The 17,891-nt window shown below is 20.1% G+C and overlaps 7 protein-coding genes across 21 annotated transcripts; 4 read left to right on the top strand and 3 right to left on the bottom strand.

Moving 5' to 3' along the window:
- Nucleotides 1–863: 863 nt before the first annotated feature.
- Nucleotides 864–4,462, top strand: LOC100868852 (ras-related C3 botulinum toxin substrate 1). Its single transcript, XM_003698149.4, has 3 exons — nucleotides 864–2,074; nucleotides 2,600–2,811; nucleotides 2,896–4,462. The coding sequence occupies exons 1-3, from the start codon at nucleotides 1,768–1,770 to the stop codon at nucleotides 3,193–3,195; spliced, it is 819 nt and encodes a 272-aa protein (XP_003698197.1). The 5' UTR covers nucleotides 864–1,767; the 3' UTR covers nucleotides 3,196–4,462.
- Nucleotides 4,463–5,882: 1,420 nt separating this feature from the next.
- Nucleotides 5,883–7,276, top strand: LOC147657733 (uncharacterized). The gene is made up of 3 exons (XM_086907718.1): nucleotides 5,883–6,588; nucleotides 6,834–7,012; nucleotides 7,122–7,276. The coding sequence occupies exons 1-3, from the start codon at nucleotides 6,438–6,440 to the stop codon at nucleotides 7,209–7,211; spliced, it is 420 nt and encodes a 139-aa protein (XP_086763844.1). The 5' UTR covers nucleotides 5,883–6,437; the 3' UTR covers nucleotides 7,212–7,276.
- Nucleotide 7,277: 1 nt separating this feature from the next.
- On the top strand, nucleotides 7,278–8,519 carry Sptr (Sepiapterin reductase). The gene is made up of 3 exons (XM_003698169.4): nucleotides 7,278–7,512; nucleotides 7,589–7,902; nucleotides 7,983–8,519. The coding sequence occupies exons 1-3, from the start codon at nucleotides 7,278–7,280 to the stop codon at nucleotides 8,223–8,225; spliced, it is 792 nt and encodes a 263-aa protein (XP_003698217.2). The 3' UTR covers nucleotides 8,226–8,519.
- On the bottom strand, nucleotides 8,324–10,788 carry LOC100865685 (putative peptidoglycan muropeptide transporter SLC46). 14 transcript variants are annotated; one of them, XM_086907717.1, is made up of 8 exons: nucleotides 10,482–10,614; nucleotides 10,138–10,378; nucleotides 9,850–10,019; nucleotides 9,570–9,785; nucleotides 9,436–9,485; nucleotides 9,098–9,377; nucleotides 8,828–9,010; nucleotides 8,324–8,754 (listed from the first exon to the last, which is right to left on the bottom strand). In XM_086907717.1, the coding sequence occupies exons 2-8, from the start codon at nucleotides 10,155–10,157 to the stop codon at nucleotides 8,519–8,521; spliced, it is 1,155 nt and encodes a 384-aa protein (XP_086763843.1). In that variant the 5' UTR covers nucleotides 10,158–10,378; nucleotides 10,482–10,614; the 3' UTR covers nucleotides 8,324–8,518. The 14 variants fall into 14 exon arrangements, with proteins under 14 accessions (XP_086763843.1, XP_086763838.1, XP_086763837.1 ...); XM_086907712.1 differs by having other exon boundaries at nucleotides 9,436–9,488; nucleotides 9,850–10,070; nucleotides 10,138–10,267; nucleotides 10,482–10,604; XM_086907711.1 differs by having other exon boundaries at nucleotides 9,436–9,785; nucleotides 10,138–10,267; nucleotides 10,482–10,788.
- A 348-nt stretch (nucleotides 10,789–11,136) lies between these two features.
- LOC100870005 (NADH-cytochrome b5 reductase-like) lies at nucleotides 11,137–12,718 on the top strand. Its single transcript, XM_031919648.2, has 4 exons — nucleotides 11,137–11,748; nucleotides 11,851–12,082; nucleotides 12,215–12,426; nucleotides 12,510–12,718. Exons 1-4 carry the CDS (start codon nucleotides 11,496–11,498, stop codon nucleotides 12,695–12,697), a joined length of 885 nt encoding a protein of 294 aa, XP_031775508.2. The 5' UTR covers nucleotides 11,137–11,495; the 3' UTR covers nucleotides 12,698–12,718.
- Nucleotides 12,113–14,909, bottom strand: Fancl (E3 ubiquitin-protein ligase Fancl). 2 transcript variants are annotated; one of them, XR_015291950.1, is made up of 8 exons: nucleotides 14,194–14,909; nucleotides 13,968–14,078; nucleotides 13,555–13,802; nucleotides 13,285–13,474; nucleotides 12,936–13,166; nucleotides 12,737–12,831; nucleotides 12,488–12,542; nucleotides 12,113–12,353 (listed from the first exon to the last, which is right to left on the bottom strand). XR_015291950.1 is itself a non-coding variant. In XM_012493009.3 (6 exons), the coding sequence occupies exons 1-6, from the start codon at nucleotides 14,482–14,484 to the stop codon at nucleotides 12,670–12,672; spliced, it is 1,233 nt and encodes a 410-aa protein (XP_012348463.1). In that variant the 5' UTR covers nucleotides 14,485–14,909; the 3' UTR covers nucleotides 12,609–12,669. The 2 variants fall into 2 exon arrangements, 1 of the variants encoding a protein (XP_012348463.1); XM_012493009.3 differs by lacking the exons at nucleotides 12,113–12,353; nucleotides 12,488–12,542 and having other exon boundaries at nucleotides 12,609–12,831.
- A 511-nt stretch (nucleotides 14,910–15,420) lies between these two features.
- Nucleotides 15,421–17,632, bottom strand: Rpn9 (regulatory particle non-ATPase 9). Its single transcript, XM_003698199.4, has 6 exons — nucleotides 17,541–17,632; nucleotides 17,183–17,356; nucleotides 16,982–17,095; nucleotides 16,534–16,860; nucleotides 16,140–16,472; nucleotides 15,421–16,054 (listed from the first exon to the last, which is right to left on the bottom strand). The coding sequence occupies exons 2-6, from the start codon at nucleotides 17,296–17,298 to the stop codon at nucleotides 15,787–15,789; spliced, it is 1,158 nt and encodes a 385-aa protein (XP_003698247.1). The 5' UTR covers nucleotides 17,299–17,356; nucleotides 17,541–17,632; the 3' UTR covers nucleotides 15,421–15,786.
- Between the last annotated feature and the right edge of the window lie 259 nt (nucleotides 17,633–17,891).

The raw sequence follows: 17,891 nt of genomic DNA, 5'->3' as shown, positions 1-17,891 counted from the left end.
TTAACAAAAAAATTCTAGCCAATCACGAAATGCATAGATTAGTAAAGTTGCAATATTAGCGTTGAGTATGTGCCATCAGTCAAGCATAAAAACAAATATAAACAATGTATGAAGAAAATTTGTTGAACATAAGAAATATTTTTTTATCGAAAAAAATTACATCTTACATATCTTCAAGAACATGATAAACTAATTAATTATTATTCGTATAGAATATTCACATAGGATTCCTTCCTTCCCTTATTCTTTTTCTAAGTATTTTCTTTGTCACTTTCATTCTTCTTTGTCATCTTCCTGTTTTTTTTGTCATCTTTTTTCTCCTCTATTATTCTTCTTATGCTTCATCTTCTTTGTCATTTTTTTTCTATTTTTTATTATTATCTTCTTTTGGCATCTTCCTTTCGTTTTTATCGTTTATTCTCCCTCCTATTTTGTTACTTTGCGTCCCCTTCTTTTGTCATATTTATATTCAACAGATTCTTTTTTAATAGATATTACTCAGCCGACAGCATATACCGTTGCATTTTGACTAATCTACGCGTTCCGTGATTGATTAATATTTTTGATCAATAAAGCCGTAACAAATATTTTTATAAAAAAAAAAATATTGCTTGAAATTAGGAATCTGCAATTAATCAGTTTTCACAATTTTGAAACATCATTTAAAATTTTAATATTAAACATATTTTTTCTACATAAAAATCATTTTATTTAAAATTATTTAAAATTATTTAATAATAAAACAATGATAAAAAATTATTTATATAAATATTATATATATATAAATCTCTATTTATTTATAAATATTGCATTTTTTTATTAAATTTTATATTTTATCTTTCACAAATAATTATATCTTTTCTTTTATATCTTTTTAACAGTAATTTTTATTTAGTTATTTTATTAACAACTTGTATAATGTAATTTAATAATATAAGTTATGAATTATATTCTTTTAATATCTATTTTCCACTATTTTTATTTTTGAATAAACTAAATATATTTTTAATGTATATTTTATAATATATTTAATCATTCTTTTAATAGATATATTTTACAGAATTTAAATATGCATATTTAACATTTTATATTATTTTATTTTATTTTAATTTTTATATATATGATATTTTTATGAGTTTTAAAATCTAAAATATCATTAAAATATTTTTTTTAAAAAATAAGCAATAAATTTTTTTATTATATAATTTGTTTTGAAATTATTATTAAATTATTATTGTTTTGAAATAATTATAAAAATATGTAAATATGCTTCTTTACAAAAAAATTGTCTGCAAAAATATATTTTTTATGAGATAACTTTACATATGTGAATATGATTATTTAAGTTATTCTATTTAATTAAAATACTCGAACAAATTTAACTGTTTATTTAAGACAATGGTAGATCAAAATAAAAACAATTTTCTATAGTTGTGTAGTGTACCAATGCCACCGGTTGTAATCACCGCAAGAAAAGTGTAATAACAGGTGGCTCCGCATCGTGGCAGGTGGATCAGTTCCTTTTTTTTTGTCTTTTCTGGATGGTATACGTTCTCCCATTGTTTTCGAGTGATATACACAGTACCTGAAGTGTATAGAAAATTCCTTATCGGAAATTTAATCTGTAATCTTGCAAACACGAGTGTTAACGGAAAGAAAAAGAAATGACGATTCGAAAAAGAAATCTATTGTGATAGATACAACAATTGTATTGCTTTAATTTGTCCAAGTAGAGGTTATATGTAAAATATTTTCAGAAATATACGCATGAAAGCTCGTGGTTGTAGTAAAATAAAGAGCGAAATAATGCCACCGTCGTCACATACGAATTGGACTAAACCTCTTATTAAGAATGGTCAAACGATGCAACTACAATCGAAACGAACAACTTGTTCAACACAAAATCAGAATTCAAATGGTAGTGGCACAGAACACAGTGGTATTCCTCTTGACAGAAGAATCAAAGTCGTTCTGGTAGGTGATGGAGCCGTTGGAAAAACCAGTCTAGTTGTTTCTTATTCTACAAATGGTTTTCCGGGAGAATATATACCTACTGCTTTTGATAATTATAATGGTTAGTTGAAAATCTAGTAATAGTGGTAAGTGATATTTCAAATAGTGACAAGTTTAATTGAAATAGGTAGAAATAAAAATGGTGAGTTTTTCTAATACATATTTTATAAATGAAAAAAAATTTAGTATAAATATTTTATATAATTAAATATGTAAAATATATATTACACATAATAAATAATTGAAATTCATTTTATTATTATTTTTGCATATCTTTTTATTAAAATTATATTTATCAAATTAATGATGTTATAAAATCAATTTTTCAATAATTTTAATATCTAATAATTATTTCATTTTGACCTGTAATATATCAAAATTAAAATTTTTCTAAATGGATTAATATAATTAATATACAAACAAATATTATCATTAATCTATATAATAATAACAAGTTTATATAAAATAAATTAAATTTATGAAAATTAAACTATAAATGAATAAATTTAAATTTATAGAAATCAAGTACTTTTTGAAATTAAGAAATATATATAATAATCTTTTTAAATATTTTAATTTCTTCTAGTGGTTGTCAATGTTGATGGTCAACCAGTAAATGTTCAGCTATGTGATACAGCAGGTCAAGATGATTTTGATCCTTTAAGATCATTATGTTATCCAGAAACAGATGTGTTTCTAGTTTGTTTTAGTGTTGTATGTCCTTCTTCTTATCATAATGTAACTTCTCGATGGATAAATGAAGTACGAAAATATTGTCCTAATGCACCAATTATTTTGGTAAAGATATATTTTGTTTTATAATTATAAATCAACAAAATTATATTTCAACCTTATTTTAAACAAGAATAATGATAACTTTAGGTAGGCACAAAGAGTGATTTAAGATCAGATGTACATCTTATGTTACAATTAGCAAGATATGGTCAAACACCAATTACAAGTACTCAAGGGCATCAATTGGCTCAAAAAGTTGAAGCTGTAAGTTATGTGGAAACATCTGCATTAACTCAACATGATCTTAAAGAAGCATTTGATCAAGCAATAGTTAGTGCTCTTAACACAAGGAGAGGTGGTGCTAGTTTGTTATGTAGACGTAGAAAACCTTTACCATTATGGCGCAGATGGTTATGTTGTTGTGAAAGACCTTCTAGTAGTACATAAATAATAATTAGACTCTCTAGAATACTCTCTGTGATCAAGTATGACTATTTTGTTATCAGAATTTCTGAATTTTAATAATTCAAATATTTTATTTCATTATTATTCATTAAAAAAATATTTATGTACTTTTCATAATATTTTTAAATTACTATAATTAAGTATAGTTGAATAGTTTTTTAAATTGAATAATAATTTTATATATTTTATATTATTATTATTATTCAATAATTAAATCTTTTATATTTTGAAAAATAATTTTTTTTAATTTTCTTACATAAATATAAATTCTGATAACTAAGTCGTACACTATTTGTAAAATTCCTGAAGCCAGGTCTGGTATAATTTATTATAATATAATCATATTTTTATTACTAGTATGTAATTGGCTACTTGCCTATTGTGATTTTTTCTTTATTAATAGAATTATTAATTTTAGAATTTAAAAATATATTACATATTATCGCGTTATTATCACTAATATTATTATATAATGTAAACTATATTTATAATTGTGCAGTTTTTCATACTGCAATATTTCGTAAAGTATGAATTATAATATACTTTTTTTCAAATGCTAATTCTTTATGTCCTTATTTCTAATACATAAAGTATTACAATCAAAATATTATTTATCATTTGAAAAATATAACACAGAAAATTTAGAAAATTATCATATAATATTAAAAAATTAGTATATTTCATTAAAAAAAGATAGGACATAAAGAGTTAAAAATTTCATCAACATCATTAATGCATAAAAATACATACATCACATTGAAGTATATAATATTGCATTGTTATTATATGCATATAAATGAATTATTAGAAATTAATTATTTAATAATACATCTTTATGTATACTTACATAAGCAATTTATCTTTTACAAGCATATTTTTTTTTATATGACTCAATATAATTATTATTTGAAACTTTTTCATAAATTATTAAGAAATATATTAAAAATGTTAAATGTGTAAGCGCTGTGATTATAAAATTTAAATTTTATCAAATTATATAATTTTTGTATATAAAATATAAAAAGATATAAGACTGTTCAAATGTCTTAAATCTGCTTCTAAATTATTCTAAATTACATCATAAATTAATTGAGTCAAATTTTAATTTATATTTAGCAAACACAATATTATCTATTTTGCAAAGTTTAAAAATAAAATAGTATTTTTAATATTTTTTAAAAAATTATGAAATATAATAACAATAACAATAAAAAGAGAAAAAATAAAGACTAATAATTTGAAGGTAAAAGCATAATATTTATATTTAAATTAAATTATTAAAAAGACTTTCTTGAAGTTTTACATTTTAACATATTTGATTTAATTTTATATATTTTATTACTTTACAGAAAATTAGAAAATATTAAAACATAATTTTCTTAAATTAATTATTGTTAGAGAAATAACATTATTTTTTTATATTATAATATAATTATAAAATTTAATCAAATATTGTAATAATATATTATATATTTTTCTTTACTGCAATTTGAACTTTTTTTTAATTTTAATATTTGTAATATGTTAAAAAATTGAATATATCTTTGCTCAAATTTTAAATTTTAATCTAGATAAATAAGAACTGATTTTTTTGTTTTTTAATGAAAATAATTTATGTTTATATTAAAAATTGTATGAAATTATATTGTATGTTCATGAAACATATATAATTATAGTTTGGCAAATTCCGTATAAAATATGTTTAAGATATATGGAATTATATGCAGTAATTCAATTTTTATGCTACTTCTAGTAGAACTAATGTTCCTGGATTTTGATATTAATATTATAAATTTAATATATATGCTTTAAATGAAAAAAAGATAATGTATGCTTATAATTAATATCTACATCTAAATATAATATGTATATTATCTTTATATAACTTTTTACTATTAAAAAGTATATACAATATCCATTTTGCTATATTATGAGCAAAGTATAAAAATTATATAATCAAGTATTAATTTTAAAGTATATTGACAAATATATGTCATTATAATTTTTAAAATTAATATTTTTATTATTCATTTTGTTTCTATATCTATATTAAAATGTATTATATTCACAATATATTTTTTTAATTGGTTACCATATAACTTAACAAACATTTTTTGTACTATATTTTTTCATTTATTATAAATGAAAAAATAGAAAAGTACTTAAAATTATTCTAATATTACTAAATGTATATAAAATGGTATCATTTTATTCTATTACAAAAACATGGTATTTAAAAAAAATATTATATACATAGATAAGTGTATATAAGAAAAAAAAAACAAATAGATAAACTATTTTAGACTGAAGTCTCAATGTTGTAATAAATAGTATTAATACTTGCTTGTTCTATATAAAAAAATCAATATTTTTGTAAACATTTTTCTATATGAATTTATGCTTTTTACTTATCAAATGTATGTTTATTGTATATTTGTATACCAATAATAAATTATTCATGAAAATCATGTGTTTATTATATTATGATATTTAGATATTTCGAAGTTTACAATAAAACGATTTTAAAATTATTTAACTTTGAAAATATAAATATTTATATATTTTTATATATTTATATACTTTTTTTGCTTTTTTTAAAATTGATAAATAATATCTTTTTATATTAATAAATTTTATCTAGATATACATAAGAAAAAATATATATACATATCTTAATCTTGACAAGAAAATAGTATCAAGATCTGATTTTAGATATTAGTTCTATAATAAGTTATATATTATTATTTTATATTTTTTAAAATTAATTTTAAACTTGAAAATTTTTTATCAAATAGATTTTATTATATTCATATTTTATATATTTAATTATACATAAATATAATTTTATTATAATTCATAAACTTAATTATATATATTAATTACATTAAATAAAATGTATTTTATTCGAAACATCCATTTTTCTTTTAATTGTTTTTTAAACTCATAAATGAAACTTTAAAATTTTAATATTACTATCAAAAATATTTATAAAGATAAAATTTTAAAAATTAATAAAATTATACAAGAAAAAATTACGTAAACAATACAAAAAGTCACTTCATTGATTAATAACTAATCAGTAAAAATAAATGACACTTGCCTTGATAATCAATCTTACTTTGATAACCTAAATATACAATACATGTAAAGAATAAAACAAGTTACTAGATCTTTATTCAAAACAAGTTTTGTAAAATTTATGAAATTTTGCAATTACGTAAAACATGAAGTCAGATATTACTGATCCATGGAGCGGAACGGATGTTCCACAAATCGGTAATAATAAGTGTGAAAACTTTTTCGAAGATTCTTTTGTAGTTAATCAATCACAACAAATCAGATTGGCAGATTCAGAAGAATATTTGGAAAAACTTTGTAAGTTTTAATAAAAATTTTACTACATTTCATTATTTCTCTTTTTACATTATATGCAGTATGTAACATATTGTAATTAACAATTTCACAAAAATGTTTTTTTTTATTTTTATATTTATTTTATTTTATTTTAAATATATTATTTTATAGGAAAATAATAAAATAGATATAGAGATATAGAGTAGAAATAGATATAGAGTAAAATATTTCTATGCAAATTTTTAGAAATTATTAAATTATATTAGATTCCAGACTTAGAATTCTTCAAAAAGGTACATCAAAAAAAGATCTTATAACATCTTTATATGTGACAAAAGAAGATTCTATTGCACGTTTAATAACTTCTGGATGTAAGCTTGAAACAGAAGAAGATACTGAACTTGTTTCAAATCCTTTAATAAGACATATAGCACCTCATTTACAGGTAATTATGCAAATATAAATAATTCATATTTATTATTAAATAAATTAATTTATAATTATTATATTGTTATATTTACATATATTTAAAATATATATATTTTATTTTTTAGGCATTAACTGCTAGTGAATTAGTTCATCTTTTGAAAGCAGATAGTCTTCAAATTATTAATGAATCTGAGCAACAAAAAGAAATTGACTAATAAATAAATAAATTGTAAATTATCTATTTAAAGAATAAAGTAGTAATTAAAATTTAAAAAAAAAATATGTCGATCAAAATATTATCTGGAAAAATATTTTTAGTAATAACTGGTGCAAGTCGTGGAATTGGAAAACAACTTGCAATTTCATTTGGTTCAGCTTTAGAAAAAGGTTCACATATTCTTCTATTAGCAACAAATCTGAATGCTTTAAAAGAAACAGCAAAAAATATTCCATCAAATATATTTGTTGATACTGTTAGTATTGATTTAGCTAAAGCAACAAAAGATAAATTGCATGGTAGATATATTTTATACATATATTTTATACATAAGTATAAATAATTATATATATATATACAAATGTATGATTTTAGATATTATTACACAATCTTTGAAAAATGAGATTTTAGATCAGTTTGATCGTGTAATTGTAATACACAATGTTGGTTCAATAGGAAATATTAATCAATATACAAATGATTTAACAGAATTAAATGTTTGGCATGATTACTATAATTTAAATGTGTTTGTTCCTGCTATATTAAATGGAGTTATTATGAAAATATTTAATGAAAATACAAATACTAAAAAGCTGGTTATAAATATTACATCATTGCTTGGTATAAAACCAGAAAAATCAATGGCTTATTATTGTAGTGGAAAAGCAGCTCGAGAAATGTTTTTTAAAGTAATAATTTTATATTAATGTAAATAATTTAAATATTTCAATTTTTATTATATTTATCATTTATTATTTATATTATACAGGTATTTGCACTAGAAAATCCACAAGTGAATGTATTAAATTATTCACCAGGACCAGTTGAAACTGATATGTACTATGAACTTTGCACCAAAGTAGCTGATGAAAATGTTAAAAGACAATATAATGATTTAATAACAAAAAAAATGATTGTAACTTGTGAAAAAACAGTTAATCGTCTTTTAATGATTCTTGAAGAACAAAAATATAAATCTGGTGATCATGTTGATTATTATGATGAATTATAAATTATATAGATTTATTAATAGAAATTATTTACATTTCATTGTCTTTCATGAATTTCATAATCATAAAGAAATGAATTACTAATAAAATTTAAGTAGAATTAATTAAAATTGATTATATTTTGTTGATTATTATTGTTATATTATAAAAACAAAACAATATAAAGTATAATATTCTTAAATATTTACATCAAATTCTTTCATTATAATACAATATATAATATATAATAATATAATACAATATAATACATATATATTCATTTTAATTTTCTTTTAGAATAAATATTTAACAAAGTTTATGATGATTCATCATTTTGTATCAATGCTGTATATCTTGCAGAATTAATTTTTGCATTTTGAATTCGTATATTTATTAAAATAAGTATTACAATAATATAAATTCCCCCAGACACTAACCAAACTGGTAATGGATACATAGGTGGCATAAAATGTAAATAAATCATATTGTATAAAGAAGCTGCCACAAATGGAGTTAATGTTTCAATAGATATTGTCATAGAAAATATTTTACCTAAATATTTTTAAAAATATTGTTTAATTTCATTAAAAAAAATGTTTTATTTTCTCTATCTAACAATATTTACCAGTATCTTCTGATGGTACTGATTTAGATAATATAGTACGAATCATAGGATTAGCAATACCACTAAACATTCCTACTACTGCAGATATATACATATGCCAAGGTTTCAATGTAAAGCTTTGTACTAGACTACTACTCAAAGAAGACAATAATGAAAATATAGCTATAGTTTCTTCAGAAAATCCTATAAAAATATTATTTTTCTGATTAAATTCTTTTTTTATCAAATTTTTAAAAGCTCTTAATAGAATATAATATAAAATTTAACTACCTCCATATGTTATTAACATTTTTACTCCAAATGTTATTCCAAGAATCATAAGTATTATATTTGTAGCCAAATAAATGGAATATTTATTTACATCCCAACCAAATCTAGCACTTACAAATAAGAAACCAATAGTCATTTCTCCTTGCATAGCAATGACTATTAAAATAATAGAAATTATACAACACCAAACTATATAGCGATTGAAACCATCTCGTTTTTTAGTACATGTGCTTATAAGTTTTCTAACCAAATGAATATTAAACAAACTCTTTATAGTTATCTACAAATATTAAAAATATTATATTACAATAATAGTATATTTATTGCAAAATACATACTGAATTTGTGATGTGTGTTGTTTCAGGAACTAAGAAGCAAATATGTAATCCTGCTAAAATGCAACATATAGTAGCAATAACAAATACAAGTGTATATCCATATATTTTAAAAATAATGGGTCCAGCTAATATACCAATTAAAATACCAATAGATATTAAAGCTTCCATCCAAGCTAATTGCCATCCTCTTTCATGTTCATTTGATATATCAGAAAGATAACAAACAGTACCTAATAAAATTATACAAAATCCTCCACAACAAGCATATGGAATATATGCAATTAACAAAAACCATGGATTGATATCCCAAATAGTCATAAAAGAAAGAACAAAATATGTTAAAGATATACCTGTGACAAAAAAATCACAGATTAAATAAATTTAATTTAATTTTTTAAAACATACAATACCAACCAATATAGCCAGACAATATAATAGATTTTCTTCCATATATATCACTCCATGGTCCCAAAAACAAAGATAATAAAGCAGGAATAATACTTTCAACAATTGACTTTGTCATTAAAATTAAGCTTGCTTTAGGTTGAACATGTGCATCTATTTTTAATGCTTCTGCAGAAGTACTATTTTCATGTAACAGCAAACATTCTGTTTTATTTATATTTAATATTATACTACAAGTACGATATATTATTAAATCTGTTAAAATATTACCTAAAATTAAAAACATATAATACTCACTTTATAATAATTTGACTCATTTAAATATGTTAATAAATCAATAAATTATATCATAAAAAATTTATTTTATCAATAAAATAAAAAATTACATATATTGATATATATGAGAATAATGATTTGATACTTTTTACTAAAAAAAAGAGAATTTGTTACATATTGTTCAAATATCTTTCATATATCATAGTATAATCTAATATTGTTGTTATTTTGTTTTATTATTATCTTATTATTATTTTATAGTCTAAAATTCAAATTGTAATAAGTATTATATAACAATTATATACATTAAATTAAATTATATATATATTAAATATATTATGATATTTATACAAATATATAATTACTTGATATTGCTTGAGCAATTATTAGCATCATCATAGGCGGTTGTACCAATGCATAACGTTTCCATTCTGTAATTGTTCTTTCCATTTTATATATGTACGTTTTAGTTGTAAATTGAACTATATAAAATATTTTATCTATAATATAATATAAAAATTTAATTACGTATAAATCATATAAGTTTAAATTACGTAAAAATATTAATTATATTTGATAGTATAATATTAAATTATTAAAATATAATAAAATTCACTAGATCACGATTAACGATATCTCAACATTATTCTTTAACTCTGTGCGAATCATTTTGATACGCTACGTCATCCATTGTAATTAATAAATAAATTTGTTTCATTATTATTTCGATATATCTATATTTATTTCAATAAATATTATATTTTAAATATTTTATATATATTTTCATAGTCAAAAAATAAGTATGATATATATATATAATAGATTAATGATAGATATTTATATGTATTTTCTGTTTACGATATAGAGAAGATTGTAAAAATTATTTTACAAAAAACCATAAACATTTTGATTAAAATATAAATAATATCAATATAATCTCATCGTATTATATATACAGTATTCACATAATAATTTATGACGACATTACATTTTCAGACAGACTATAGTTTATATAAATCTAATATTTTTGACAGTTGATCAGCTGATCATCAACAGTTAGTAGATTGTTATTAGATGATGTTGAATATACATATCTAATTATTCTAATATAGATATATAAACAAATGGTAAAAGCAAATATATATTAACACAAAACGATAATTATCTATAAATAATAAAAATTTTATAAAATATATAAAGAAACAACGAATTAGTAAAAAATATTATTTATTATATTTTTGAAAATAAAAAATTATTATTTTAATGTTATAATATTATAAGAAAAATTTTTATTACTTTTTTGTGAAATTTTTAAAAAATATTTATAAAAAAAATTTATTACATATTACATAAAATTTCGAAATATTTTTTTACATAATATGTGTGCTGATAATAATGAAAATAGTAGACCAATAACACCATCAGAGGAAGATTGTTGCCATAGTGCATGTGATCCTTGCATTTTTGATGTACATAAAAAATTACTCGAAGAATATGAAAGAAAAAAAAAACAAAATATAAAAATACAAAATAAAGAAAACATACTTCATTTGTATAAATATAAAAATTTTGTAGTTTTCAATATAGAAGAGAGATCTGAATGTTATATTTTAATTGTTTTGAAATATTATGGTATATAAAACAAATGAATATTTAAATGAATTTTATGAAAATTATATATTAATTTTAATTTTAATTTGTAATATTGTTAATAGTTATTATTAATTTTTTTAGAAAATAACTACAAAAATAAAAGAATATTAATTGATCTTGGACAATACGTTATGTTACATTTACATGACATTACCAAACCATTCACACCAATTCTTTTCACAGATGACTGTATTGAATTTCTAATTAGACTTTATCCAAATGGAAAATTTAGTCAATATTTAAAGAACATAAAAATAGGTGATATAATTCATATTAGAGGACCATATGGAAATTTTAAATATGAAAGTAATAGGTATATAAATTAATAATAATATAATATATATTCAGAAGAAGAAATTATAAATTTATTATTTATAATTTAATAAAATATAAATTTAATAGTAAAGAATATAAAATTATTTTAAAGATATTAAATACTTTTCAGTTTTCAAACAATTATTATGTTTTCTATGGGATCTGGAATAACTGCAGTTTATCATATAGCAAAATCAATTGTAGAAAATGAATTAGAAGAAACAAAGATTCATCTTATTGGAGGATTTAAAAATATATTGCAGATTCCTCTAAAAAGAGAATTACAAATCTTATCAGATTATTGGAATTTCAAATGTACTTTGCACATATCACAAATACAAAGTAACTCAGATATTTCTATATATTTTTAATAAGTTTTTAAAAAATTTTTTTTTCAAAATACCTTTTTGCATTTTATATTTTAGATGTTTGTAATATCCATGGTATAAATATAAAATCTGGAAGATTGGATAAAAAATCAATCTATGAAGTACTTAAAAATAAAATAGTTAATACTACATTAATTTTAATATGTGGCACTAATCAATTTAATAATTATGTTGAGCAGTGGATAAAACACATGAATTATACACATGTACATGTGTTTAAATAATAAATAATAATATTTATATAATTTATAATTATATTATACCATTTAATATAGCATGATATGCTTTCTTTACAATTAGGACATGAACCATGAATATGATCAAATATAACATGATTTCCAACAATTGTTTGTAACCACTAAAAACAAAATAAATATAAATATAATATTGTAAATATAAATAGTTTAATAAATATTAAATAAAGATTTATATTTTAATTTAAAAGTTATGTAATATTCATACTCTTAATAGACAAGATGTATGGAAATGTCTTTTACATTTTTCATTACTACAAATTTTATCAGGTAAAGTTTCATTATCTAATTGTAGAGAAAAACAAATACAACATTCTTCATCGGCAACAATTGCATTATTATCTTCTGTAGATTCTTTATTTATTTCCTTTTTGAGAAATGTGTCTATATCTAATAACATTTTTAAATTATTTAGAATATCATGATTTGGATTCCAATTCTGAAAAAATATTATAGTGCTTAATATTGTTTTTATTATATATTAATGTATATATTAATGTATATATTAATGTATTTTAAAATATAAATAAAAATAATAATAATTATATATTCCACACATGTAACTTCTTAGAAATCAATTCTTTTTTTGATTTAACTTCTGTATCACTACCCATAAATGTAATTTCTGGTAAATCCATAGGGTTCAAAGGATTTATTTTAATGTACATTGATAAAGATGGTGTTAAATAAATTCGTCGATAAAGATGATATGGTTTTGGTTGTAATGGATCTACTATCCAACAATTCCTATTCATTTAAAAGTAACATATATATTAAGTATTGGAAAAAAATAAAAAATAAATATTCATAATTATCTATATATTTACTCATCAATTTGTTTTAAATTTGACCATGTTTTTTCAAGTATTTCTACTTGAAGTTTAAGTATGTTTCTTGCTATAATTAATGTTGATATATTTTTTTTAAAAGGTCCTAAAGCAGGTATTTCAGGTAAATCTGAATCAACAACTGTCCATGAATATGTCCTATGATTTATTCTTTGCAATTTTATAGCAATATTATTTAAAGATAATTTAATTATATTCAAATTATTATTAGATAATATCTGAATTCCCTATAATAATAACATTTATAATTATCACAATTCAAAAATGGTCTAATAGTACTAAAGTATTAATAATTAATAATTTTTTTTTTTAAACAATGAATGAATTAAATAATATGAATCTTTTTTTGCTTTTTATATTAAGAATTAAAATTATATATATTTTTCACATACAGATGATGTATCAAGTACATCTTTTATTTCTTTTAATATTTCCATTGCTTGATTATCTATGGCTTCATATCTATTATCTTCAATAATATATCTGTTGTTAATGAAATTACTCTACAAAAAAATAATGTTGTTATTATATATATATATATATATTATCAAATATTATCAATTAATACATTATTATTGAATAAAAAAAAAGACAAGTATATAAAAATTTATTACTCACAATTAGTAATTGTAATTGTTTTAAAAAAATTGATATTTTATTCACATTATGCATTAAATTCTTCACTTTTTCACTAAATTCTTTATTGCGTATAAATGCAATTTCTTTACCAAAATTAATTTCAGCATCACATAATGATGGATAATTATGTACAATTAATTTTAATTTAATTCGCATATTTCGTCCTGAATTACAAGAAACTTTTAAAAATCCTTTCCATGTTACTGGTTTTTCAGAAATTAATATCATTTCTGGATGCCATTGAATGATAGATTTGTAATCGTTAATCATAATAAATTAATTATTTTTTATTATATGATCTTATGTATATATATATATATATAGTATGAAATATAACATTAAAAATGTAATGTTGAACATAAATGTAATATTGAAGGTAAACACTTAATAAACATAAAATTTGAAATTTTTGCAAAATTTACAAATTTCTTTATACTTTACTTTTATACAAATTTATCATAAACTAAATATAAATAGATTTAATATTCGATGCATTTTTATATGATATAATATGACAATAATTACAATTTTCTTATGATATTCATCATTTCCAATATTATCGATTTAATATTATGTATTTAGTTTTTTTAATAAAAATAAAGTACAAAATAAATACATTTAATATTTAATATTCAATATTTTTGAATCGATTCGACTCAAAATAAGATTCCAATATTAATAATGTTAATTTAATTAAAATTAAAATAAAATTATAAATATAATATTAATATATAATGAATTATTGAATATTATAGAATATTTTATAAATATATATAATATTTTGAAATAATTTTATATTTATTATATGCTTTAAATAAAAAAATAGATAGAAATAGAATTAACTATTAACGCCATCTTTTGAGATCTTTTTAAAAATAGTAAAAATTGTTATCAGTATTATCTTTTGAATGCTTCTAAAAAGATGTTTGAAGATTTTAATATTCACGAAATATCGTTGAAAATCAATTCTTATTTTATCTTTATTTGCTTTCATTATTTATATATGTTTCATTTATATTATTCTGAATATGATTTTAAAATTTGTATTTTATCTTTTTCCTATTCTTTTTTTCGTTATCCATCTTTTTATATTTTACAAAATTTATGCAATCAAAAATTCCGATACATTTATCTTCAATCAAAGTTGATAGATTAATAATAGTATATATCTAAAATATATATAAAATAAAAAAAAAACACAATAAATGATAATATATATTGTTATTATTAATATTTTAATAGTACAAAGTTTTTGAACATAATTGTCTTAGATTAAATTGTTAAATTGTTTTAGAATATTAAATTAAAAATAAATTTATATTTTTTTTTCATTCACTTGTACATAATATTATAATTTTGTTTAATTTAAAAAAAATGTATTTTATATCTTTTTTTATATTAACTCATTGATTTATCATGATGAAATTAATTATTTTTTTTGTTTATAATTACTTATTTATATTCAATATAGTAAATTATATTTTCTCTGTTTAAAAATGGTAAGCCAATGAGTTAATAAAGCTATAAGAATAAAACTTATAACGGATCAATGCAAAATTTCCAAACCTAATATTAAAGTGTAAGAATCTCAGATGCTCTAGACTCTAATAAACGTTCCATTGAACTAACATCCTTACACCATCCATCGAGTCGTTGAACCATTCCAGCTATTTGCGTACGATCTAATACGCGAGGTTGTACCCATGTCATATTTACTGTCCCTGCTACTTGATCAATAGCACCACGAACTAAACCTTGAGCTAAAGCTTTCATTACTAATAATTCTACTTCACCCAATGGTAAACGAGTTTCTTGAGAAATTTCCGCAAATGTCAATTGTCTATAATAAAAAATAATCTATTTAATATAAATTAGTTTACTTTATATAATATTTTAATATTTTTATAATAAAACAATATAAAAACCTATTATTAGCTTGTCGTTTGAAAGTCATTTCCATGAGACATAGGAGAGATATTTTTTGCCTTAATTTTAATTCTTGTGCAGCTAAATCAGCAACTTTGCTCCATTGTGGCTTTAATTTTTCAAGAGCAACAATATCACCAGCATTGAAAGCTTGTAATAAATCAACTAACCAAGAGTTTGGGGTACCTTTCAAGGATTGTAAAACTGGATGAGCTAATAATTCTCCAAGATTATAGACTCCTTCACCTAAAAGTGCAGCTAATCCAAGGAAAAATGCATGCTGTTCTTGTTCTTGTCTATTTAAACTGTTTAAATCAATGCAACCCAAATATCTAAAATACAAAATCTAATTGAAATTTTTCATTATTATAAAACTTGTAAGTATAATATTACCTTAAAGCAGTACGATAATATTCAGCATGTTTTCCTTGAAGACGATAAAGACGACTGGCTAATAAATAAAATCTACCATGAACTGTTGTAACACCATCAGCATTATCTAACATAGCTTCTACTTCTTCTATAATTTGTTTTGCTTGTTCTTGATTATTTAACTTTTCAAGCAAAATCTGTCCAGTAAGGACTTTACATAAAGCAACAGCTTCATTATTGCTTTTAACTTTAGATTCTGTTTTTTCCAAGAATTTAATTGCTTCTTGTTTATCTTGAAATTGTTGTATTACATATGCTAATATTTCTACCAATGATAAAGGATTTATCCTAAATATAAAAAATATGTATTTTGAATAATCATAATAGTAAAATAATACTCTTAATCACTATATGAATCAAATAAGTGAGGTTATAAATTAACATTTCAAAGAAATAGATATATGCTTACTTGTTTTCAAAAGTTGATAAAAAGTTTAGATATAACTCTACTAATTTATCACCTTTTTGAAGTACTGGATTTTTTACGAATGTTTCCAATTTGAGTGTCAATTGATGCCAAAGCCTGCAAGTCACCGGACAATGAAACTTGAATTTTGAAAATTTTTTCTATTGAAATATATATATAATATAAAATATTTTTAAAAAATACCTTTTATTATATAATTCTTCAAGTTGCGCCCATTCTGCAGCCAATTCCTTGTCTGCAACATTTTGATTTTGACTTAAATATGTATTAACATCCTTCGGTGCCACGGATACCGCCATCTTTAATAACAATGATTAAAGTTGAATCAGCTTGTAATATAATTTTTCAAGGTTTACTCTAGAAAAAATAAATATTTTATTATTATTATGATTATTATTATAAATATTAAATATTAATTATATTAAATTTATTTTTATGATGTTTAAAAATATATATTTAAAAAAAAGATATTTTTAACTAATTATAATATATAGAGAATTGAAGAATTCTGAATGAATATAGATAATAATAAATTTATTACTTTTAAAAAATATACAAAATGTTGAAAACGAAATATTTATTAAAAATTTAAATTATGTAAGTAGTTTTACAGGGAAAATATATACAATTTCTATTTTAATTATATTTTTAAATTCTTATTAAATAATTAAATATAATTTTTGATGGTATAATAATAATTTACGAATAAATGATTTATTTGTTGATTTAATATTATTTTAAAATAATAAAATTAAGTTATATTCCAAAAATAATATAATAATATAATAAAACTTTTAAATTCATAATCTTTTAATCATAATCATAATCAAATAAAATATTGAAAATAAAAGAAAGATTGAAAAATTAATAAAATACAATATGAAAAATATAG

This window comes from Apis florea, unplaced genomic scaffold, assembly GCF_048593485.1.
Source record: "Apis florea isolate Af1SG1 unplaced genomic scaffold, ASM4859348v1 contig_2897_pilon, whole genome shotgun sequence".
Taxonomy (NCBI): Eukaryota; Metazoa; Arthropoda; class Insecta; order Hymenoptera; family Apidae; genus Apis; species Apis florea.
Note: the sequence above shows the minus strand (reverse complement) of the source record. Positions and strands in the feature narration are given on the sequence as shown.